The 26,304-nt window shown below is 34.0% G+C and overlaps 1 protein-coding gene across 1 annotated transcript; it reads left to right on the plus strand.

Annotated features, from left to right (window-relative positions):
- The first annotated feature begins 4,061 nt into the window (after positions 1-4,061).
- On the plus strand, positions 4,062-22,372 carry LOC127859656 (uncharacterized). The gene is made up of 5 exons (XM_052397162.1): positions 4,062-4,166; positions 4,573-4,641; positions 4,928-4,955; positions 20,181-20,237; positions 22,248-22,372. Exons 1-5 carry the CDS (start codon positions 4,071-4,073, stop codon positions 22,370-22,372), a joined length of 375 nt encoding a protein of 124 aa, XP_052253122.1. The 5' UTR covers positions 4,062-4,070.
- The last annotated feature ends 3,932 nt before the right edge of the window (positions 22,373-26,304 follow it).

Below are 26,304 nucleotides of genomic sequence, written 5' to 3' on the forward strand. Positions count from 1 at the left end.
GAATACATGACAATACAAGTATAAAAGACACATGCACTTAAGTTAAAAAGAAACATGCATGAATTAAACAAAAACATACGTGACGCCATGACAACCATCATTATATATCAAGGATGACACACACAATACACTTATTTCCATTGTGGTCATTGAGATATACTGTTGTGTAACATATGATGACATAATTAGATAAAAATACATATCACAGATTTGAGCACCTTCATCAAGTCACAATTAAGAAAGACAACTATAAATAACACAAAAATATATATATTGCACCTAGTTTGAAATTATTCAGTATTGTAACATTAAATAAGTACCTATAACTATTCTAAAATAATGCCAAGAACGACATGTATTTGGCTTTTAAAGTTTGTAAATATTAAGTGACAACATGCAATAAACAATCAATCTGTGCAAATTACTGACAAAAACTATTTTTAGAAAGAAAAGAAAAGATATGGTTAAGAATCAAGTAGACTAATAAGATGTTCTTTAGCACTGAACTTGAAGCTATTATATGTTGCAGAGTCTCTTATATTGTGTGGCAAATTATTCCACGAAGTGCATCCCCTGTAGGCAAATGACCTTTCACTAAATAATTCTACCCTAGAAATGGAGTAACGGCTACACTCTATAAAGTAGAAGGGATTCTCGTCACATTTAACAGGGTCTGTAGATTCAACAGCCTTGGCTATCAACAAGTTTACAGCCCCTTCAGGTTATATTATCAGTTTTTCAGTACCACATACCTAATTTAATGTGAAGACAAAGGCCCTATAAATATTATACATTGATAAAATAGCACGTGTCACTAAAGGGATTCAGATGGTGGCGGAACATAAACACGGGCTACGCGCCTGTGTTCACTTCTAAAAGACATATCGACGCCATATGCAGTGTGTAGCCCGTAAACGCATTCAACATAGTTGAAGCGTCTAGAGATCTTACACCATGAACTCGCTTTTTTGAAGTTTTCATTTAATGCTTGTAGTGGGCACAGAGATAAAAAGTTGTATAACATATCATAAATACAAATTGCTAGTTTCGAAGACTGTATTGGGATACAAGGAATCCGGGTGCGATACCCTAGCTCTTTGCGAATAGATACCTTGGTTCTTTTACGTGCTCAGTGTATAGCACCGATACACGCGAGAATTATCTGGGTTTCATACCAGTACATCTCTAGTTGGGTGGGAAACACTTGAAGCATTTCTGAAATTTCCAGTGCTCCGGCCGGGATTTGAACCGGGGACCTCTGGAATGGTAGACCACTCGACCACCGCACCACCACCATTTTATATATAACAACAGTTACAAGTTGTCTAAACATACACCGCTTCAAGGTCTACTTATATTGATTGCTTACAGATGTATTAATATTAAAATGTTGACAAAGACACAAAGATTGATGAATAAGCAATTAAACTGTGAGAGTAAAGAGCAAACAATGTTTAGTAGGCAACGTTTTATAAGTGAAATGCCGTACGTCAGCAGAGCTGCATGTTTTCTGGTCGGTTTATGAACTTGACCGGGATTATATTCCAACAAACAGTATTACCGAAGTTTCAACTTAATTCGATTTAAAAGTCAAGGTATTTTTTTAATTATAGTTCAGCGACAATTATTCAGAAGAGCTATGCGCGAACTGACTTGTTATCGAATATGAGCTAAAAATACCTACAAACATCATCACCAAGTTTAAAGATGAATCGATATAAACTGAGTGAGTAATTTAGCGGGCATCGTTTGCCTTGACGTGGCCCGTCCGCCGCTCTCAAACTCCGCCTACGAAAAGATGTCCACCGCATGTGTTTCAATAGCGCGCCCCATTTTTTAAAACGGGTTTATAAAAGGGAAATAAAATGGCCTAAGGTTTATAGCCTATGTACTCAAATGTGTCAACGCTAAATTCTTATTGTAATTAGTGTGTTTCAGTATTTTTTTCACCTACATTTAATTAAGGAATTATTACGTGTTTGTTAAATAATAACAGTAATAGTTTGTCGTCAAATGTCCCAAAAATGACCTTTTCATTTATGCATGTAAAAATATTGTGAATAAATATGATCTAAGGAGAGTCTTTCATTTTTTTTCAGGACATGGTTATCACTGTCTATATTGTGACGAGACTGTGTCACCGCATACATGCAGTCACGTGACCAAATGTGGAAACACGCTTACAAGATGATGCAGATTTTTTAAAACCTACACAGTTCTGTTCCATTAATGAAAACTGCACACGGTTGCCAGTAAAAAAAGGAAACCAATGTAAATAAAATGAACTATGGTATATTTGGGGGTTACAACACAAAATCATAGATAATGGTTATTTGGGAGTTATAACACAACATCATAGATAATGGTTATTTGGGGGTTATAACACAAAATCATAGATAATGGTTATACAAGTATCTTTTTCTATATTGTTTAAAATAATCGGCAGATATATTAATATTTACAGTAAAAAAAAATAGTTCCATGTAACTTCCTTGAGTGCCTTTTACACTGAAATTCCCGACGCCCTTTGATGCTTTGCATCAATACTTATCTTGTATATAAAGACTGAAATGTAACCATTTTCTTAAATAGATACTCACATAATTAATGTATTTCGATACATATTTAGGTTTTGTTTCATATTATGTATCTGTATGTTGCTCTGCTTGTACAAACAACTTGACTATCTTAATTGCATGTAATTCCTCACAAATTGTTCTCCAGAGCTGTTTCGTAGACTCGTTTGTCAACTCTATCGGAGGTATCCGTTACAGACTAGGATGTCGGGACGCACGTGTACGTTTTATGTGAAATTTGTACTTTTGATTTTATATTAAAAACTTTAATTTTATGCTTTCTTGGTGGTTATTAGAGAAATATGAGTGAAATAAAACTGATATTTAAGTGAAAAATAGTAAGAAAGCACAGTAAAAATTATCGATAAGTTTCATTCTTATACCGGGACTATTTTTTAAATATCTTTGGTTGCCCCATTTTGACCCCCAAGGGTGACTACTCTGCATTTAATGTTTAAAAAAACATTCCGAGAAGCTTCCTTTGAAAATGCATGTAATAACGTTTCGGGGCGCCCAACGGGCAATGATTTTGTCCGGTATGGCACAAAAAAAGTTATAATTTCTAAACATAAAATAAAAAGACAATTCGTTTGATTTGGGGAATATTGATTTTAATTCATAAACAAATATATGTTCACTCGTGGCTGAAAACTCACGATAGTTTGATAATGATGAATTAAAGAATAACAAATATTCTATATATATACAAAATGTTACACTGACATTCACACTATTTTAACACTTAACTATTTAATGTCACTATATTTCTTAAATTGTTGACATTGTCTGCAATTTTTCCGTGCAAATGCCTCTCGTTCTCAGTTTTTCCATTACAAAAGATCTGTGATGCTTATTATTTAGAGATATGTGTTGTTAATACATTCCAGCAATGCATTATATCAGGCAAGCGGGAACTTTCATCCAACACCGTAGCTAGACACACTCATTCTGCACAAGAGATGCATCACATGCGAGATACATCAGACCTTTATGACGACGCAGTTGTTGATGATTCACGGACCCAAATCGTGTGTTCACAATGTTGCAATACAGAACTATGTAACACGGGTGGATGCGGGGCTAATCGTAAGTAGTTTGGGCAAGCTCGAGGTATTTAACAATACACAATTGCAATTTTTATAATGTCTAGCACCATACGAAACTAATTTAGAAACGTGCGTTTGCAGATTTAAAGTTAAGTTATAGAACATATTAAAACTGAAATGAAAATCACCAGCACTATATAAAAAAGAATTAAACGGTCTGCAAATATTTTATCAAAGGCGTTCAATTACCAGTGTAAAACAGGATAAACGTACATTAAAGCACTGACATAACATTATTTAAACCGACATCACAGTGAGACTTGAAAAAAACTTGTATTGATGTTATTTGGTTGATATTTATATATGTTATATAATAACGAAATACATAAGATAATTTAGGTACGAGTCTTTATCAAAAGAACAAATACATTTCTCAGCCTATCCGGACATGAAACTAGGTACGAGAGGTCCCATATGTTTCACCTGTTCGCAACAAAGTAGTACGGATGACTGTGACACGGTGCAACTATGTGGCCGAAATCAGGTAGTACTGGTAATGTACATGAACATCTATTTTAAGTGTAACAAGTTAACGCTATGTGCGGGGAAAAACTATTTGGAAAGGTGCAATAGGTGCTCACTGTCTTAATAAGAATTTAGCTCATTTGCAAATTATTTTTATCCCTTTACATCAAATAGCTAGCATGGTCCTCTGTTTTACAAAATCCCATCAACAGTTCACATATGTTACCAAATGACCAGTTTCTCTTGTCTACAATACTAGCCTGCATTGCAATATGGACCATGTTGTCATGTGTGTCATGCACAACATCCCAGTAATAACCAGCCTAGCTGTTAAACCTCACAACATTTGTGTATGTATTAGTAATATAATCATAATGCTTCTTTATGTAAGATGGATATGACCCATAACACATGAAATGTTTCAGATGTGTAAACTTGAACAGATTTCCATTAGTGACATTGTTCTATGGACAACATCCTGTGAGGATGCAAGGGTATGTCGATTTGTGACTATAGATAGAGCAGATTCCTTTTTTCACTTTTTCATAACAGATGAAACTATGTGCCTGTAAACGAGTTGAAAGAACATGGGACATATACTTAATTAAAATTCAATACGCAATTGGAAATAATAATTATTTTCATATACAAGTTGGAAAACAAGTAAACTAACACGTATCAGTTTAATGTATATGGATATTTTTATCCATTCGTACTGACTTGCAACATATGCTATTTGAAGACTGTACATTGTTCCACATTCTTTGACGATTATTGTAGACGTGTCAAATGCTGAAGAACAGTGCAGGTAAATTAAATGATTTTAATGCTTCTTACAAAACTTGAAGTCACTAGCATAAAACATCGTGAAGATATTGGATACGCTTTCTTCGGCTAGAATAATAAATATTAATTATTAAAAATAATAAAACATACCGGTATTTATTTAATGCTTTCCGGTGGTTTATAGAGAAATATCAGTGAATTAAAACTGATAATTTCACTGTTTCAAACAGTGAAAATTATTAGTGAGAATTATTGATATTTTTCATTGTTTACTGTGAAATGACGTCATTTTTTGACGAAATGACGTCATTATCCTAGCAAAATTCGTTTGTTAAACTCTTGAACAATGTATATAAACTGTGAAAAATGCATTAAATAAAAAGAAAATGTGTTGAATTCGGTGGCTGCGCCACTCGTGAAAATATTATTTTCTATGATCACTCGTGAATTAAAATCGATATTCCACCGGATCCAACAAATATCCTCTTTGTCTTTTTTCCGAAACATATTTCCGTATATTAGTATCTGTCAAACAGGATTACACATGCTATAATGAAGAATATTGTTTAAAGATGTGGTAAACAAACCTGATTTACGCAGTTTTGATGACGCGCTTACATCCAAATGATTTGAAGTAGTTTTCGATTGCAATTTCAGTGTAGGTTACTTATAGATATTTCTCACATAGCCCTGCATATTTAAGTTAACATAAAGTTGAATTTATTTTGAATTATTAGGCTCAAACTGTATGTCCACCTGCTTCTGATTTGTGTAACCACGAATGTCCAGGTAATTTTGAAAGGATTTGACATTATATCCACATTATTGAATTTACAAACTGGCTTTTCCACATGGTTTTTCTGATTTATTTTAAAGTTGGTATTGCTTATTCCTATTAATATATGTTTAATGTTTTGTTTTATGTTTCTGTTCGGTAATTTTAAAGCAAATGTATAATTGCCATTTGCAAATTGACAATTTCAATATCAGTGTAAAAGATCAAACAATAATGTACTCATTTTAACATCAAAACAATTTAAATAACACTTCTGATAAAAAAAAGCATTGCAATGACCGCAAGATGTAAAGCTGAATATATGTGAATGTATGCAAATCATCAATGGCACATTTAGCTTCTTAAGCAAATTTTTCATCGTTAATTATCATTAGGACTGAGGTAAAGAAGTACCCATGTACAAAAAAAGAACATCAATTGTTGAAACATAGCGTGTGTTACACGGCCTCCGGTACACACGCCCTTATTGGATAATTGAGGACGTGTACAGCTAAATATTAATGAAAGAGCTACCATATCAATCCATAAAATATAACGTCTTGATCTCGATTTAGACGCAAGCTTGTCGTAATATAACGAAAACAGGCAAAACAGTTTTGATGTCAAGTGTTGCGTAGGTGATTGATTTATACAATAGTATTCCCTCATGGACTAATTTCATAATATCATCATCAACAACAACTACATATGTAGCAACGGCAATATCATCATAAGTAGTAAAATTGTCACATGTGCAATTTAATTAAAGTAAGGTTGGCAAATCCTCTTTGAGAGTTTAGCAATATACCCAAAGTCCAATTCCGTATTATATCCAATTATTGTAGAGTGGTGAACGATTATAAAATGCATTGACACTGATGCCAACTTCCGTTCAATCGTTCAATGTACTGGTAGGCAGACCAGTTTGATCAGAACAATGGTAACAAGACTATTGCCAAGCAATAAAAGTCCCCTACCTACGCAGGATCCACCATTTGCAGCAATATTTGTAGTGTATTTGTTGTCATAGCAACCAAAATTGCTGACGTAGGAACAAATGGAATGTCGTGCATAATCTCCATATTGCCATCTATGCATGTTTCAAGTTTCAAGAAAAATATATGAAATTTTAAAGTTATTGCAGGATCCACAATTTTTAGCAATATTTCTAGTCTATTTGGTGTCAAAGCAACCAGAATTCTTGACGTGGGAACAAAATTAAATGACGTGCATAATCTCCATATTGCCATCTAACCATGTTTCACGTTTCATGAAAGACGGAATGACACACAGAGCGCAAACCAAAAGTTTCACCGGTAGGGGACTAATTATATGATAATATGCCGTTAAGCTTCAGGCACGATTTAAGATTGAACGTTATATATCTATAAACGGTAAATCTTGAAATAAGAGACCACAGAAGGGAGTACCAAAAGTGGTCTCTTACTAAAATGGTCTTTTAACAAAGACCAATCTGGACTAAAAAAAATATGGTCAGCTTCAAATTAATAGACCGATTCTTCGACAAAACTATCTTGTTTAACATTTAAATTATATACTTTAATCCAGATATTAATGTAGTTTATTACCTTGACAATTGATAATGAGTAATAATCCAACAAAACACTGTTGCCGTTTGAGCAATCAATGTGTAATCATATATAAGAGAAATAAGCCAATGTGCTTTGGGTGCAAAGTGCTTTAATACGCACGTTGAGCCAGCAATATGGGGATGGAGTAAATGTGAAAGACGGCTCAAGATATTTCCGATTTATCAGACTTACCTTTACGAATAATCCCCATCTTCGACGGCAAAATAACAGTGGTTCCTTTATAATGCCAATACTACACCGTTATACCACGGTGTTGCTTATACGAATTATTGTATAAGTTCATGTTCTTTTTGATGATACTACTACTGATTTATTTGCAGCGATTTCAGCAACGACAACACCCGAGCCTACGGGCCGTCCACAAGTACAGTGTATGTTGGACTGTGGGAATCCACCCAAGTACGTAAAGGATCCCAAGGGGTGTGACCTCTGTCAGTGCGACTTTGGGCGATAGGGACCCCGGAATCAAGGATCCCAAGGGGTGTGACCTCTGTCAGTGCGACTTTGGGCGATAGGGACCCCGGAATCAAGGATCCCAAGGGGTGTGACCTCTGTCAGTGCGACTTTGGGCGATAGGGACCCCGGAATCAAGGATCCCAAGGGGTGTGACCTCTGTCAGTGCGACTTTGGGCGATAGGGACCCCGGAATCAAGGATCCCAAGGTGTGTGACCTCTGTCAGTGCGACTTTGGGCGATAGGGACCCCGGAATCAAGGATCCCAAGGGGTGTGACCTCTGTCAGTGCGACTTTAGGCGATAGGGACCCCGGAATCAAGGATTCCAAGGGGTGTGACCTCTGTCAGTGCGACTTTGGGCGATAGGGACCCCGGAATCCGCTTTACATTCTGAATTTCACTTCCGGTGTTTTATTTAAATATTGAATATATATTTGGAATAAACTACAATGATATGATATAATACATACAAAATTCCTCTTCAGTGTGAATATTGAAAATGTATGTCACCTGTAGATTTATAAGTACATATATCAGGATGCAGGATTACGTGACAAATTGGGGTTCCACCTTTTAACCTTATTGGATTTAAACACGACGATAAGTGTGCTTTATTTCGAATAACTTTTTTAAAAACGTTTTCTGAAGAAGTTAAACTAGTGCATAAAACACAGATTTTAATGCTGCTTATGGGAATGCAAAATACATCAGAATTATTTTATTAAATAAGCATGTGTTCTCGTTAAAAAATTCCATTTTTACTGCAGTCATTGTACACGTTAAGTTTTACGCAACGTGAAATTGTGTCACCGATTTCAGACGTATTCAATGATATAATCGTATACCTTATGATATCGATACAAACTGCAAGTGAAACTGTCTTTTATGCACTCTAGATGTTTGCAAATGTATTTCAATCACTTGAGATATTGGCAAAAATAAAGGTCTTAACGGTGTAATTACATTCTGTCCAGCCCGTGTGTTAACCCCCGAAAACCCCGTTGATTCTGCACCCTGTTAATGGCTAAATCCCTCGTGCAAATAACTTACCAAGTGTGCCAATAACCAGTAAAGGCACACTTCCTCCATATAATAGCCTATACTTATTACACGCCTTCGTTGAGTAGATGTTTTACTTTTGTAAGTCAGTACGTAAAAAGTGTGTAAAAAAGAAGAGTTGTTTATAGACTAATATTAACAATATCTGCGGGGATAAATACTGAATCATTCTTCACGTAGGTGTCTACACATTTTGTAAATTTAAAAATGGCAGCCTTTTTGTATTTAACAGTGGTGAAACAAGAATTGTAGTTTGAACACAACCGTCTGTGTTCTACTTGAGTGTGTAATATTTGGAACGCTGATTAATTTGAATCGAGGCGTATAGCGATTTTTTGTCCCGTTACTCTTCTTTTGCGTGGAATTCTTAAGGACTATTTCGATTTCCGTATACGGGAAAGATCACAATTAATATTACTACGCAATGTATGTTTCAGGTAATTTAATGTGCTTTTGCTTTTATTTCATCAATTAAAGACTACTATTTTCTATGCATCAGGAATACATTACATACAAAAATGTTTAGGATAAAAATAAAATACTATGTTAGTGTGATTGTGTACTTAAATTGATTCCACTCGTCTCAGAAAGTCTTACAAGGCTCGGCATGCCTCGCCATGTAAACCTGTCTTTACTCGCGGGATAAATTTATGTACACAATCACACTAACATAGTATTCTCTATATATGTAATGTGATTATTATTTATTTTTCTGTTTTATTTTGTACCATACATTAAATTAGAAGGCTCATAGGTAATACAAATAGTGTTACAAGTTTACAACCATCATTGCTAATATGATTTCATTGTTTCATTCATAAGTATGTAAGACTCATGAACGATTCAATTGTATGATTTCACCTTAGTTGATGCAGGACCATCTTATTGGTTTATGTTACCTTTCACTAAAGTTAAACGTATATTGACATGCTTGTAATTTAGAACAATTATTTAGTTCATCAGCAGAAATTTCAATTTAATCAGAATCGTGCATTCAAAAATCAAATTTAGGCGGAAAGTGTCGTCCTTGCTTAGCCTGTGCGGACTACACATGCTAATCTGGAATGACACTTGACGCACATGCATTTAACTAAAACACGTATTAATAAGAGCATAATAATGGACAGACAATGTTCATGGTTGATGGACATTTACAACTGGTATTATTAAAACAATAAGGCCATTATAATGCGAGAATGATTCTTCAAAACAGATTTTAGGATTACTGCAATATGTTACTTGCATTATAACTTTTTCGGTATTAAGGAAACTCCCGGATATTGACAAATCTTTTGTGAAAACGAAAAGGCAATATATTTGGGTGTGTTTATAAATACTTCGGATTAAAGCAAAAATATGTTTAACGAACATTTGCCAACACTTGATTCATTGAACATTTGATTCAACCTCAGATCTATTACTTCAAGTTTACTCCTTCGCTGACACAAGTATTTACATCACTTACAGCAAACATTTTATTCCCGATATGGTAAAAGTAGTAAAATAATAATAAAAAAGATTCAATATTCACAAGTGTATAGTATTTATTACGATGTAAACTTGTTGTCCGTGTGCACACCTAAGGAAAAAAAACGTGAATAAATAGGAAAAAATATATAGTTGTGCTTGTACTTACAACATTTTTTTTCAGTTCTCGACAGTTTGTTGCTGGAAAGAAAACCAATTTATACTAACAAAATATACAATAATGTATTTCCGCCCCACTTTCATAAGACAATAAAGATCATTAAACGTTCAAGACTTTACCGTAATAATCCTCATTATTAACAGACATGTTAATTATATTTTTGCGTTGGTAACATTTGGCATTGATCCAAACAAATCCTTTCTAGCATAATATGTTGGCGCTATAGCTCAGTAACTCATGAAAGCAGCTTAGTTTTCGCTTTGCTTTGCTTTGCTTAGTTCAACTTAAAATATCGTCAGATAATCTTTTAATATATTTTAATAATTCTCTGTTTATTTTTTGCATACCTTGATGTAGGTTAAGAACAATGTAAACTTCACGCAGAGTTGTCGTTCCTTGCTCTCACATACAATCTCTGCCACCACAAGAAAATCGTACTAGATTTGGTAGGATTTTAATTTTTTTCTTTTATATTTTGAAAATAGTGTATATGTTAAGTTCATGATAAACAATGAATGACCTAAATCAAAAATAGTAAAAATAACAACAGGAAAATTATTGTACCAAGTGGCTAGGCTATCATCACGTGGTTTGTAATAAAGGCAGGCATTCGATCCAGCTATGCTGATTCAGCAAAATGTCTGCGTGGAGGTTGTGTAAACGGAACGAATCAACATGAATGATTCAACCACATGTATGCAACGCCATAACTGCCTTAACATGAAAACGTATATTTCATGAATATATATATAATTATATGATGTTGAATATATATCATATAATGTAACTTTGGCATTAAACGTTGTTAATTAACTATAGTACGAGGATATATTACCATTATATGATGCTCACGGTCCATTTTATGATTATTATTGTCCATTATATTCTGTTCATTGTCCATTATATGATGCCCATAGTCCATTATATGACGCTCACTCTCCATAATAGGTTGTTCATTGTCCATTATATGATGCTAATTGTCCATTTACGACGCTCACTTTCAATCATATGATGCTCATTTTAGACATCATAATCAATCATACATTAAACAATGAGCATCATATCATGAACAGTGAGCATCATATAATGGGCAATGATATTCATATAATGGACAATCGGCATTTTATAATGGACTGTGACCATCGTATAACGAACAATGAGCATTATATAATTGAGAGTGAGCATCATATAATGGACAATGAGCATCGTATAATTTAGTATGAGCATCATATAATTGATAGTGAGCATTGTATAATTAAGGGTGAGCATCATATAATTGAGAGTGAGCATCATATAATTGAGAGTGAGCATTATATAATTGAGAGTGAGCATCATATAATGGAGAGTGAGCATTATATAGTGGAGAGTAAGCGTCATATAATTGAGAGTGAGCGTTATATAATGGAGAGTGAGCATCATATAATGGAGAGTGAGCATTATATAATTGAGAGAGAGCATCATATATTGGAGAGTGAGCATCATATAATTGAGAGTGAGCATAATATAATGAAGAGTGAGCATCATATAATGGAGAGTGAGCATCATGTAATTGAGAGTGAGCATCATATAATTGAGAGTGAGCATCATATAATGGAAAGTGAGCATTATATAATGGAGAGTAAGCGTCGTATAATTGAGAGTGGGCATCATATAATGAAGAGTGAGCATTATATAATCGAGAGTGAGCATCATATATTGGAGAGTGAGCATCATATAATGTAGAGTGAGGATCATATAATTGAGAGTGAGCATCATATAATAGAGAGTGAGCATCATATAATTGAGAGTGAGCATCATATAATGGAGAGTGAGCGTCATATACTGGACAATGAGCATCATATAATTGAGAGTGAGCGTCATATAATGGAGAGTGAGCGTCATATAATAAAGAGTGAGCAGCACATGATGTAGAGTGAGCATCATTTAATGTACAATGAGCATAATAAAATGGACACTAATCATTATAAAAAGTACAGTGAGCATCATATAATGAACAATGAGCATTATATAATGGACCGTTAGCATCATATCATGGTAAATTATCATCATACTATCATTAATTATTGACGTATAATGCCAAAGTAACGTCAAATAATGTAAAATCAACATCATAAACTGATAAAGATAGTCATGTAATATACTTTGTCATGTTAAGGCAGATATGGCGTACCATACACACGGACGTAACCAAGCAGGCACGTGACGGCAAAGAAAGCATGCGATTAAACAAAGCCTGTTATACGATTTAAGTATCGTTTAGATTGTTATCCTATGGTCTTTGTACGATCTTAATCACATTATTAACGCTACATGATGTTCGTTTAATCATATACACATGACGTGAAACTTTAGCTGTAAATCGGGGGAAAATCGTGGCATTTTATTGTTGGCTATGAATCAAGTGACGTACGGTCAACACCACTCGAAATAAGCCGCGCTCTGTGAAAACCAACAGAAAGTGTCAAAATTACTTGTATTTCAAATCACAATATGTAAAGTTCTACAAGTATTTTACTGCAGATGGAATAATGGCATGTATCAACAATCGCGTGTTAATGATTTAAATCCAAACCCAGTTATACTCATATATGAACACAAATGTTTTGCATTTGCACATAACGATTAAGAGATCGAATAACTTTCCGTACTACTTCATACTGTGTGGTCAACATAAAATGTTTTTGTGTGTGCCTATTACATCTTGTACTACTTAATCGCACACTGATCTCTAGAGAAAATGATCGGTGTATAAGTATGGCCTTATGTTTCAATACATCATGTATCAGAAGAATTCAGCCGTGAAGTTCGTGTGTCGAATATTCAGGGTGAAGGATCAACGGGGTATACACATGGGCTGGACAGAATGTAAATACACTGGTAAGAACTTTAATGTTGCGAATGTCTTAAGTTATTGAAATACATTTGCAAAAATCTTTAGTTCATTAAAGACAGTGTGTCTTGCATTTTGTGCCGATATATTAAGATTTAAGAATGCATCATTGAATACGTCTGAACTCGGTGCCAAGCTGTCACGTTGTGTGCAGCATAACCGTGTATATGAATGCATTACATATCGAATTTTCGGAAAATAACACAGACGTATTGAATAAAGTAATTCTGGTGTATTTCACGTTGCCTTAAGCATCAACACATTATATTATATGCACTAGTTAAAATGCTTTAGAAAAGTTGTTTTAAAAAGTTATTTAAAGAAAAGCACCACATACCGGAGTGTTAACATCCATTAAATTCAGTTACACATCGAATGTTCTGCAGAGAATACAGTCTTATTGAATAAAGTAATTCTGATGTATTTCGCGTTGCCTTAAGCATCAAAACATTATATTATATGCACTAGTTAAAATGCTTAAGAAAAGTTGTTTTAAAAAGTTCTTTAAAGAAAAGCACCACATACCGGAGTGTTAACATCCGTTCAATTCAGAACCCCACAAATTCACATGATCTTGCACCATGTATTGTTATTTCATTGGTGCTCATTTTTTGCTCGACTGTTTTCGGAGAGAAACCCGAGGTATTGTTATAGCCAGCTCGTCGTGTCCGTGGTCGTTTCCGTCGTTGTCCGCGTCGTGCTAAAACCTGAACATCTTTTCAAGGTTTTAAACATTGGCTCTAAAATCAAAGTGCTTCAACCTACAACTTTGAAACGTCATATGTAGCGGCACATTGATGAGTTCTACATGCAACAGCCATTTTTTGGGTCACTAGGTGAAAGGTCAAGGTCATTCAGACCTGTAACAAGAAAAATATTCGGACAAGCGTTCATTTATTCAAAAAATGCACCCGCAGCTGAGCGTGACACCCGTTGCGGTGCTCTTTGTTCCCTTGATTTCGTGCTATACAAACCAGAGCGTGCTAAACCATTTACATCTTTAGTACCTTACTTTTGAAGTTTCATATGTAAATATTTTATAACAGTTTGACATGATTTAAACATCATTGGTTGATTGGTGGATGCATTTGACTTAAACAACTAAACTCTTTACATGAAAATGCAAAAAGCGAACTAGAAAATACGAAACAAGTAATATTCGCAAACAGTAATACAATATGAAATTATTACCCTTTCTGTTGATATGTCACATGCATTTTTGACGTTCCGTTTACTTTATTGTATTAAAAACTACAGAACAAAATATTTGAAAATCGATTTGTTTTACTAATATTTTCAATATATTTAAAACCATTAAATACAATCCATATTAGTTTTTGAAGTAAATCTGAACCTAACAGACTAACAATGGGAGGAGAAGTTATTTTACAGATCAATGTATATATTTTTGTTGTCAGAATATATTGCATAGTGGTGATTGTTTGTGTAAATTAGTGTAAATAAGTACTGCATTTGTGCCTATAACATTTACTACAACATTTATTGCCAATAATGCAAAGCTATTTCTTTTAATTAATAACTGATCATAGGGACTAAATAGGGCAATAATAAAAGATCACAGGGACTTGGCAAATACGCGAACCGGTGAAACTTTCTGGTTTGTATAAAAACAAAACTTCTTTGTTCCACTATCATAGCAACCACCTAGTTACTAGTAAAGGCGCTATAGAGCGCGAAGTGCGACACGTATTATTAATTGTAATTATGAGTCTTGATAAAGGAAGCAGCCGCTTATCAATGAGGATCACCATCACTGCACCCCAGTTTCATTACCATCAAGTCTTCCTACAGTTGTTTTTAAGAACCACATATAGACGGCCGCAGGCCTGACCCGTATCTTGCCAGTGGTATGAACTCTTTTGTATAAACCTTTAACCCCGCTCACTATCCAGCGTTTAAAATTCCGGGTTTATATTTAAACCGACTATTGATAGCTTATTAATATCTTAGTTAGAAGGTGATTTTTCAAGCGGTTCCGTAGTGTAGTGGTTACACGCTCGCTTCACATGTGAGAGGCACAAGGTTCGAGCCCCAGCAGAATTATATTATTTTATTTGTGTTCTATGTCAACTTTTTTGTTTTGATGTAGACATTTTAGTTTAAATGAATATGCTGATTTATTGTAACCATGTTTTGGTTTTATTATGGCCATAAAATATATGTGTGAGAGGGTGGGGGGGGGGGTCGTAAACACATTAAAACTTTTACAGTGTTTTCATATCAATGAGTACCCAACCCCGATCGTAAATGAGCAACGTAAGAATAAGTTCAGAATCATCTACTCTTGAAGTTGAGAAAAATATGAAATTACGCTTACAAGATGATGCAGATTTTTAAAACCTACACAGTTCTGTTCCATTATTGAAAACTGCACACGGATGCCAGTAAAAAAAGGAAACCAATGTAAATAAAATGAACTATGATATATTTGGGGGTTACAACACAAAATCATAGATAATGGTTATTTGGAAGTTATAACACAACATCATAGATAATGGTTATTTGGGAGTTATAACACAAAATCATAGATAATGGTTATACAAATATCTTTTTCTATATTGTTTAAAATAATCGGCCGATATATTAATATTTACAGTAGAAAAAAAATCGTTCCATGTAACTTCATTGAGTGCCTTTTACACTGAAATTCCCGACGCCCTTTGTAGCTTTGCTCTAATACTTATCTTGTATATTAAGACTGAAATGTAACAATTTTCTTAAATAGATACTCATATAATTAATGTATTTCGATACATATTTAGGTTATGTTTCATATTTTGTATCTGTATTTTGCTCTGCTTGTGCAAACAGCTTGACTATCTTAATTGCATGTAATTCCGCACAAATTGTTCTCCAGAGCTGTTTCGTAGACTCGTTTGTCAACTCTATCGGAGGTATCGGGGTTCCGCTGTCGATCGCCATTGGCGCCAAATGGCGCTAAATTTGTAAATGTGGCTCCAATTTTTTAAAAGTGGCGAATTTCAAAAAATCGGTAAAATCCTATCCGAAAATGTACTGCGAGTCGAAAGCACGCGACCGAGCATTCGCGGCCACCGTCTGTCAGTTGTACATATTGATTTACGACAATGTAAGCGACCTACAGTGCAGAGTGCATTAGAAATCACCGAAGCGTGTAAGTGTTACAAACGGTGTTTTTACTGCTATTGTCAAGTTTTATGGGGGTTATTATCGGATAAACGGCTCCTTTATGATATTGAGCAATAAGTTAAGTAACACGGGGACAAACTGTCACGACGATCAATAATTATAATGATTATTAGGACCGCTATTTCATTGTTAAAATCAAAACCATGGGGCTGGCAAAAGCATTTAATTTCTCCACATCAACAAATAAAAACTTGTTTCAACAGGTATTTGTAAGCATTTCTGTTTAATAGATTCATTATTGTAATGTTCTGGGAAGGATATAAACTGATTAAGATAACAACAATTTCTGAATTAAATATAAAACATTCACTCGATGTACTATATTTCGGATATGTTAAATTCGGACATTTAAAGATAGGGACATTTATGTGTTGGTTGTGAAGTTGATAGTTTGTAAAAATATGTTTTATGTTATTTCAGGCAACTAAAATGGATGGTGGCAATTATCTGGGCCTTTCTGTCAGGAAAAAGGCGTGAACAACAGTCATTTAATTGAACCTGGAAATCATCCACCACTAACAGAAAACTTGTTAACAACAGAAACTGATGTATATCATGTCCAAATGACCAAATATAACTGTTAAACACTTTGAAGTGAGATGCTTTATTTTCTGATTCCCTTTCAAATGATGAACATTGGTGTGATTTTATGTTTAAATAATTAATTTCGAAACATTTATGCAGCATACTGTTTAATACATTGATGTAAACATTATTATATTATTTTGGATATCTGTGTTGTTTATCAAGTTGAAAAAAAACGTTATTTATATACAAATAAAGCTTATTAAGACTTATGAAGGTATGACTTATGGAGGTACTTATTGTTTTTTTATGAAATAACATACTTTTAAAAGTGATAATATAGTCAATGACATTAATGTAGTAAGGTTTCTTAAAATGATTGTTCTTATTAATAAGGTTGAATAACCGACAGTATTCACGCCGCGAAAAAGTGGCGACAACTTTTTTTGGGCCAGTGGATAATCCGTTACAGACTAGGATGTCGGGACGCACGTGTACGTTTTATATTAAATTATTACTGTTGATTTTATATTACAAACTTTAATTCTATGCTTTCTTGGTGGTTGATAGAGAAATATGAGTGAAATAAAACTGATATTTAAGTGAAAAATAGTGAGAAAGCACAGTAAAAATTATCGATAAGTTTCATTCTTATACCGGAACTATTTTTTAGATATCTTTGGTTGCCCCATTTTGACCACCAAGGGTGACTACTCTGCATTGAATGTTTATAAAAACATTCGGAGAAGCTTCCTTTGAAAATGCATGTAATATCGTTTCGGGGCGCCCAACGGGGAATGATTTTGTCCGGAATGGCACAAATAACAGTTATAATTTCTAAACATAAAATAAAAAGACAATTCGTTTGATTATGGGAATATTGATTTTAATTCATAAACAAATATATGTTCACTCGTGGCTTTAAAACTCACGATAGTTTGATAATGATGAATTTAAGAATAACAAATATTCTATATATACAAAATGTTTTGCTGACATTCACACTATTTTAAACCCAACTATTTAATGTCCCTATAATCCTAAAAAAAAAGACATTGTCTGCAATTTGTCCTTGCAAATGCCTCTCTTTCTCAGTTTTTTCATTTCAAAAGATCTGTAATGCTTATTATTTAGAGATATGTGTTGTTAATACATTCCAGCAATGCATTATATCAGGCAAGCGGGGGCTTTCATCCAACACCGTAGCTAGACACACTCATTTTGCACAAGAGATGCATCAAATGCGAGATACATCAGACCTTTATGACGACGCAGTTGTTGATGATTCACGGACCCAAATCGTGTGTTCACAATGTTGCAATAAAGAACTATGTAACACGGGTGGATGCGGGGCTAATCGTTAGTAGTGTGGGCAAGCTCGAGGTAGTTAACAATACACAATGGCAATTTTTATAAAGTATAGCACCATACACAACTAATTTAAAAACGTGCGTGTGCAGATTTTAAGTTAAGTTACAGAACATATCAAAACTGAAATGAAAATCACCAGCACTATATAAAAAAGAATTAAACGGTCTGCAAATATTTTATTAAAGGCGTTCAATTACCAGTATAAAACAGGATAAACGTACATTACAGCACTGACATAACATTATTTAAACTGACATCACAGTGAGACTTGAAAAAAAACAACTTGTATTGATGTTACTTTGTTGATATTTATATATGATATATAATAACGAAACACATAAGATAATTAAGTTGATTTCATTATTTAAAGTTACGAGTCTTAATCAAAAGAACAAATACATTTCTCAGCCTATCCGGACCTGAAACTCGGTACGAGAGGTCCCATGTGTTTCACCTTTTCGCAACAAAGTAGTACGGATGACTGTGACACGGTGCAATTATGTGGCCGAAATCAGGTAATACTGGTAATGTACATGGACATCTATATTTTTAGTGTAACAAGTAAACGCTACATGCGAGGAAAAGCTATTTGGAAAGGTACAATAGGTGTTCACTGTCTTAATAAGAATTTAGCTCATTTGCAAATTATTTTTATCCCTTGACATCAAATAGCTAGCATGGTCCTTTGTTTTACAAAATCCCAGCAACAGTTCAAATTTGTCACCGAATGACCAGTTTCTCTTGTCTACAGTACTAGCCTGCATTGTAATATGAACCATTTTGTCATGTGTGTCATGAAAAACATCTCAGTTAAATAACCAGCCTAGCTGTTAAACCTTACAACATTTGTGTATGTATTAGGATTATAATCATAATGCTTCTTTATGTAAGATGGATATGACCCATAACACATGAAATGTTTCAGATGTGTAAACTTAAACAGATTTCCATTAGTGACATTGTTCTATGGACAACATCCTGTGAGGATGCAAGGGTATGTCGATTTGTGACTATAGATAGAGCAGATTCTTTTTTTCACTTTTTCATAACATATGAAACTATGTGCCTGTAATCGAGTTGAAAGAACATGGGACATATACTTAATTCAAATTCAATACGCAATTTGAAATCATAATTATTTTCATATACAAGTTGGAAAACAAGTAAACTAACACGTATCTTTTTAATGTATATGGATATTTTATTCATTCGTACTGACTTGCAACATATGCTATTTGAAGACTATACATTGTTCCACATTATTTGACGATTATTGTAGACGTGTCAAATGCTGAAGAACAGTGCAGGTAAATTAAATGATTTTAATGCTTCTTACAAAACTTGAAGTCACTAGCATAAAACATCGTTAAGATATCGGATTAGCTTTCTTTGGCTTGAATAATAAATATTAATTATTAAAAATATTAACACATACCGGTATTTCATTTTTCCGAAACATATTTCCGTAAACATAATTCCGTAAACATATTTCCGTAAACATATTTCCGTATCTGTCAAACAGGATTACACATGCTATAATAAAGAATATTGTTTAAAGATGTGGTAAACAAACCTGATTTACGCAGTTTTGATGACGCGCTTACATCAAAATGATTTGAAGTAGTTTTTGATTGCAATTTCAGTGTAGGTTACCTATAGATATTTCTCACATAGCCCTGCATATTTAAGTTAACATAAGGTTGAATTTATTTTGCATTATTAGGCTTAAACTGTACGTCCACCTGTTGCGCTTCTGATTTGTGTAACCACGAATGTTCAGGTAATTTTGAAAGGATTTTACATTATATCCACATTATTGAATTTACAAACTGGCTATTCCACATGGTGTTTATGATTTATTTTAAAATTGTTTTTGCTTATTCCTATTAAGATATGTTTTATTTTTTGATTTATGTTTCTGTCCGGTAATTTGTAAGCAAATGGATAATTGCCATTTGCTTATTGACAATTTTCAATATCAGTGTAAAAGATTCAAACAATAATGTACTCATTTTAACATGAAAACAATTTAAATAACACTTCAGATAAAAAAAGCTATTGCAATGACCACAAGATGTTAAGCCGAATATATGTGAATATATGCAAATCATTAAAGGCACATTTAGCTTCTTAAGCAAATTTTTCATCGTTGATTATCAATCGGACTGAGGTAAAGAAGTACCCATGTACAAAAAAGAACATCAAATGTTGAAACATAGCAAGTTACACGGCCTCCGGTTCACACGCCCTTATTTGGTAATTGAGGACGTGTATAGCTAAATATTAATGAAAGAGCTACCATATCAATCCATAAAATATAACGTATTGATCTCGATTTAGACGCAAGCTTTTCGTAATATAACGAAAACAGGCAAAACAGTTTTGATGTCAAGTGTTGCGTAAGTGATTGATTTATACAATAGTATTCCCTCATGGACTAATTTCATAGTATCATCATCAACAACAACTACATATGTAGCAACAGCAATATCATCATTAGGATTTAAAATTGTCACAGGTGCAATTTAATTAAAGTAAGGTTGGCCAATCCTCTTTGAAAGTTTGGCAATATACCCAAAGTCCTATTTCGTATTATATCCAATTATTGCAGAGTGTTGAACGGTTAAAAAATGCATTGACACTGATGCCAACTTCTGTTCGATTTTTCAATGTGCTGGTAGGCAGACCAGAGTGATCAGATCAAAGGTAACAAGACTATTGCCAAGCAATAAAAGTCCCCTACCTACGCAGGATCCACCATTTGCAGCAATATTTGTAGCGTATTTGTTGCCATAGCCACCATAAATGCTGACGTAGGAACAAATGGAATGTCGTGCATAATCTCCATATTGCCATCTATGCATGTTTCAAGTTTCAAGAAAAATATATGAACTTTTAAAGTTATTGCAGGATCCATCATTTTTAGCAATATTTCTAGTCTATTTGGTGCCATAGCAACCATAATTCATGACGTAGGAACAAAATGAAATGACGTGCATATTCTCCATATTGCCATCTAACCAAGTTTCACGTTTCATGAAAATATATGAAGATCTTTATAAGTTATCGCAGGTTCCGGAAAAGAGTAACAGATTAAAAGATACACAGAGCGCAAACCAAAAATTTCACCGGTAGGGGACTAATTATAGGATAATATGCCGTTAAGCTTGAGACCCGATTTAAGGTTGAACGTTATATATCTATAAATGGTAAACCTTGAAATAAGAGACCACAGAAGTACCAAAAGTGGTCTCTTACTAAAATGGTCTTTTAACAAAGGCCAATCCGGACTAAAAAGTTATGGTCAGCTTCAAATTAATAGACCGATTCTTCGACAAAACTATCTTGTTTAACATTTAAATTATATACTATAATCCAGATATTAATGTAGTTTATTACCTTGACAATTGATAATGAGTAATAATCCAACAAAACACTGTTGCCGTTTGTGTACATTGTAAGATTGGACATTCTTAGTATTTGTTTGAGCAATCAATGTGTAATCATATATAAGAGAAATAAGCCAATGTGCTTTGGGCGCAAAGTGCTTTAATACGCACGTTGAGCCAGCAATATGGGGATGGGGTAAATGTGAAAGACGGCTCAAGATATTCCCGATTTATCAGACTTACCTTTACGATTAATCCCCATCTTCGACGGCAAAATAACAGTGGTTCCTTTATAATGCCAATACTACACCGTTATACCACGGGGTTGCTTATACGAATTATTGTATAAGTTCATGTTCTTTTTGATGATACTACTACTGATTTATTTGCAACGATTTCAGCAACGACAACACCCGAGCCTACGGGCTGTCCACAAGTACAGTGTATGTTGGACTGTGGGAATCCACCCAAGTACGTAAAGGATCCCAAGGGGTGTGACCTCTGTCAGTGCGACTTTGGGCGATAGGGACCCCGGAATCAAGGATCCCAAAGGGTGTGACCTCTGTCAGTGCGACTTTGGGCGATAGGAACCCCGGAATCAAGGATCCCAAGGGGTGTGACCTCTGTCAGTGCGACTTTGGGCGATAGGGCCCCCGGAATCAAGGATCCCAAGGGGTGTGACCTCTGTCAGTGCGACTTTGGGCGATAGGGACCCCGGAATCAAGGATCCCAAGGGGTGTGACCTCTGTCAGTGCGACTTTGGGCGATAGGGACCCCGGAATCCGCTTTACATTCAGAATTTCACTCCCGGTGTTTTATTTAAATATTGAATATATATTTGGAATAAACTACAATGATATGATATAATACATACAAAATTCCTCTCTAGTGTGAATATTGAACATGTATGTCACCTGTAGATTTATAAGTACATATATCAGGATGCAGGATTACGTGACAAATTGCTGTTCCACCTTTTAACCTTATTGGATTTATACACGACGATAAGTGTGCTTTATTTCGAATAACTTTTTTAAACACGTTTTCTGAAGCAGTTCAACTAGTGCATAAAAGACAGATTTTAAATACTGCTTATGGGAATGCTAAATACATCAGAATTACTTCATTAAATAAGCATGTGTTCTCGTTAAAAAAACCATTTTACTGCATTCATTGTACACGTTAAGTTTTACGCAACGTGAAATTGTGTCACCGATTTCAGACGTATTCAATGATATAATCTTATACCTTAAGATATCGACACAAACTGCAAGTAAAACTGTCTTTTATACACTCTCGATGTTTGCAAATGTATTTTAATAACTTTAGATATTTGCAAAAATAAAGGTCTTAACTGTGTGATTACATTCTGTCCAGCCCGTGTGTTCACCCCCAAAAACCCCGTTGATTCTGCACCCTGTTAATGGCTAAATCCCTCGTGCAAATAACTTACCAAGTGTGCCAATAACCAGTAAAGGCACACTTCCTCCATATAATAACCTATACTTATTACACGCCTTCGTTGAGTAGAACAATAACCAGTAGATGTTTTACTTTTGTAAGTAAGTACGTAAAATGTGTGTTAAAAAGAAGAGTTGTTTATAGACTAATATGAACAATATCTGCGGGGATAAATGCTGAATCATTCTTCACGTAGGTGTCTACACATTTTGTAAATTTCAAAATGGCAGCCTTTTTTGTATTTTACAGTGGTGAAACAAGAATTGTAGTTTGAACACAACCGTCTGTGTTCTACTTGAGTGAGTAACATTTCGAACGCTGATTACATTTGAATCGAGGCGTATAGCGATATTTTGTCCAGTTACTCTTCTTTTGCGTGGAATTCTTAAGGACTATTTCGAGTTCCGTAAACGGGAAAGATCACAATTAATATTACTACGCAATGTTAGTTTCATGTCATTTAATGTGCTTTTGCTTTTATTTTATCAATTAAAGACTACTATTTTCATTGCATCAGGAATACATTACATAAAAAAATGTGTAGGATAAAAAAAGAATACTATGTTAGTGTGATTGTGTACTTAAATGATCCCACTCGTATCAGAAAGGCTTACAAGGCTCGGCATGCCTCGCCATGTAAACCTTTCTTCACTCGCGGGATAAAATTATGTACACAATGACACTAATATAGTATTCTCTATATATGTAATGTGATTATTATTTATGTATCTGTTTTTTTTTGTACCATACATTAAATTAGAAGGCTCATATATAATACAAATTGTGTAACAAGTTTACAGCTATCATTGCAAATATGATTTCCTTGTTTCATTCATAAGTATGTAAGACTCATGAACGATTCATTTGTATAATTTCACCTTTGGTTAATGCAGGACCATTTTATTGGTTTATGTTACCTTTCACTAAAGTTAAACGTATATTGACATGCTTGTAAGTTAGAACAATTATTGAGTTCATCAGCAGAAATTTTAATTTAATCAGAATCGTGCATTCAAAAATCAAATTCAGGCGGAAAGTGTCGTCCTTGCTTAGCCTGGGCGGACTTCACATGCTATTCTGGAATGACACTTGACGCACGTGCATTAAACTAAAACACGTATTAATAAGAGCATAATAATGGAAAGACAATGTTCATGGTTGATGGTCATTTACAACTGGTATTATTAAAACAATAAGACCATTATTATGCGAGAATGATTCTTCAACACTGATTTTAGGATTACTGCAATATGTTACTTGCATTATAACTTTTTCGGTATTAAGGAAACTCCCGGATATTGACAAATCTTTTGTGAAAACGAAAAGGCAATGTATTTGTGTGTGTTTATTAATACTTCGGATTAAAGCAATATGTTCAACGAACATTTGCCAACACTTGATTCATTGAACATTTGATTCAACCTCAGATCTATTACTTCAAGTTTACTCCTTCGCTGACACAAGTATTTACATCACTTACAGCAAACATTTTATTCGCGATATGCTAATAGTAAATAATAATAATAAAATAGATTCAATATTCACAAGTGTAAAAGTATTTATTACGATGTAAACTTGTTGTCCGTGTGCACACCTAAGGAAAAAATACGTGAATTAATAGGAAAAATATATAGTTGTGCTTGTACTTACAACATTTTTTTCACAGTTCTCGACATTTTGTTGCTGGCAAGAAAACCAATTTATACTAACAAAATAAACAATAATTTATTTCCGCCCCACTGTCATAAGACAATAAAGATCATTAAACGTTCAAGACTTTACCGGAATAATCCTCATTATAGACAGACATGTTAATTATATTTTTGCGTTGGTAACATATGGTATTGATCCACACAAATCCTTTCTAGCATAATATTTTGGCGCTATCGCTTAGTAACTCATGAAAGCAGCTTAGTTTTCGCTTTGCTTTGCTTTGCTTAGTTCAACTTAAAATATCGTCAGATAATCTCTTTAGATATTTTTATAAGTCTCTGTTTATTATTTGCATAACTTGCTGTAGAAGAAAATCCTACTAGATTTGGTAGGATTTTAATTTTTTTCTGTTTGTTTTAGTATTATCTTATGAAAAGTAGTATACTTTTCTTTTATATTTTGAAAATAGTGTATATGTTAAGTTCATGATACACAATGAATGACCTAAATCAAAAAAAGTAAAAATAACAACACGAAAATTATTGTACCAAGTGGCTAGGCTATCATCACGTGGTTTGTAATAAAGGCAGGCATTCGATCCAGCTATGCTGACTCAGCAAAATCTCTGCGTGGAGGTTGTGTAAACGGAACGAATCAACATGAGTGATTCAACCACACGTATGGAACGCCATAACTGCCTTAACATGAACAAGTATATTTCATGAATATATATATAATTATATAATGTTGAATATATATCATATAATGTAACTTTGGCATTAAACGTTGTTAATTAACGATAGTACGAGGATATTTTACCATTATATGATGCTCATAGTCCATTATATGATTATTATTGTCCATTATATTCTGCTCATTGTCCATTATATGATGCCCATAGTCCATTAAATGACGCTCACTCTCCATTATATGTTGCTCATTGTCCATTATATGATGCTCAAAGTCCATTATATGATGCTCATAGTCCATTATATGACGCTCACTCTTCATAATATGTTGCTAATTGTACAATATATGATGCTAATTGTCCATTTACGACGCTAACTTTCCATCATATGATGCTCATTTTAGACATCATAATCAATCATACATTAAACAATGAGCATCATATTATGGACAGTGAGCATCATACACTGGGCAATGGTATTCATATAATGGACAATCGGCATAATATAATGGACTGTGACCATCGTATAATGAACAATGAGCATCATATAATGGAGAGTGAGCATCATATAATGGAGAGTGAGCATCATATAATGAAGAGTGAGCATTATATAATGGAGAGTGAGCATCGTATAATTTAGTATGAGCATCATATTA

This window comes from Dreissena polymorpha, chromosome 15 (assembly GCF_020536995.1).
Source record: "Dreissena polymorpha isolate Duluth1 chromosome 15, UMN_Dpol_1.0, whole genome shotgun sequence".
Taxonomy (NCBI): domain Eukaryota; kingdom Metazoa; phylum Mollusca; class Bivalvia; order Myida; family Dreissenidae; genus Dreissena; species Dreissena polymorpha.

Excerpts from the sequence above, each read along its gene's own strand:
- LOC127859656 (XM_052397162.1), top strand. The coding sequence starts at position 4,071 with ATGAAACTAGGTACGAGAGGTCCCATATGTTTCACCTGTTCGCAACAA. Across the intron at positions 4,956-20,180 it reads AATGCTGAAGAACAGTGCAG|GCTTAAACTGTACGTCCACC; the intron begins GTAAATTAAATG and ends TTGCATTATTAG. Across the intron at positions 20,238-22,247 it reads GTGTAACCACGAATGTTCAG|CAACGACAACACCCGAGCCT; the intron begins GTAATTTTGAAA and ends CAACGATTTCAG.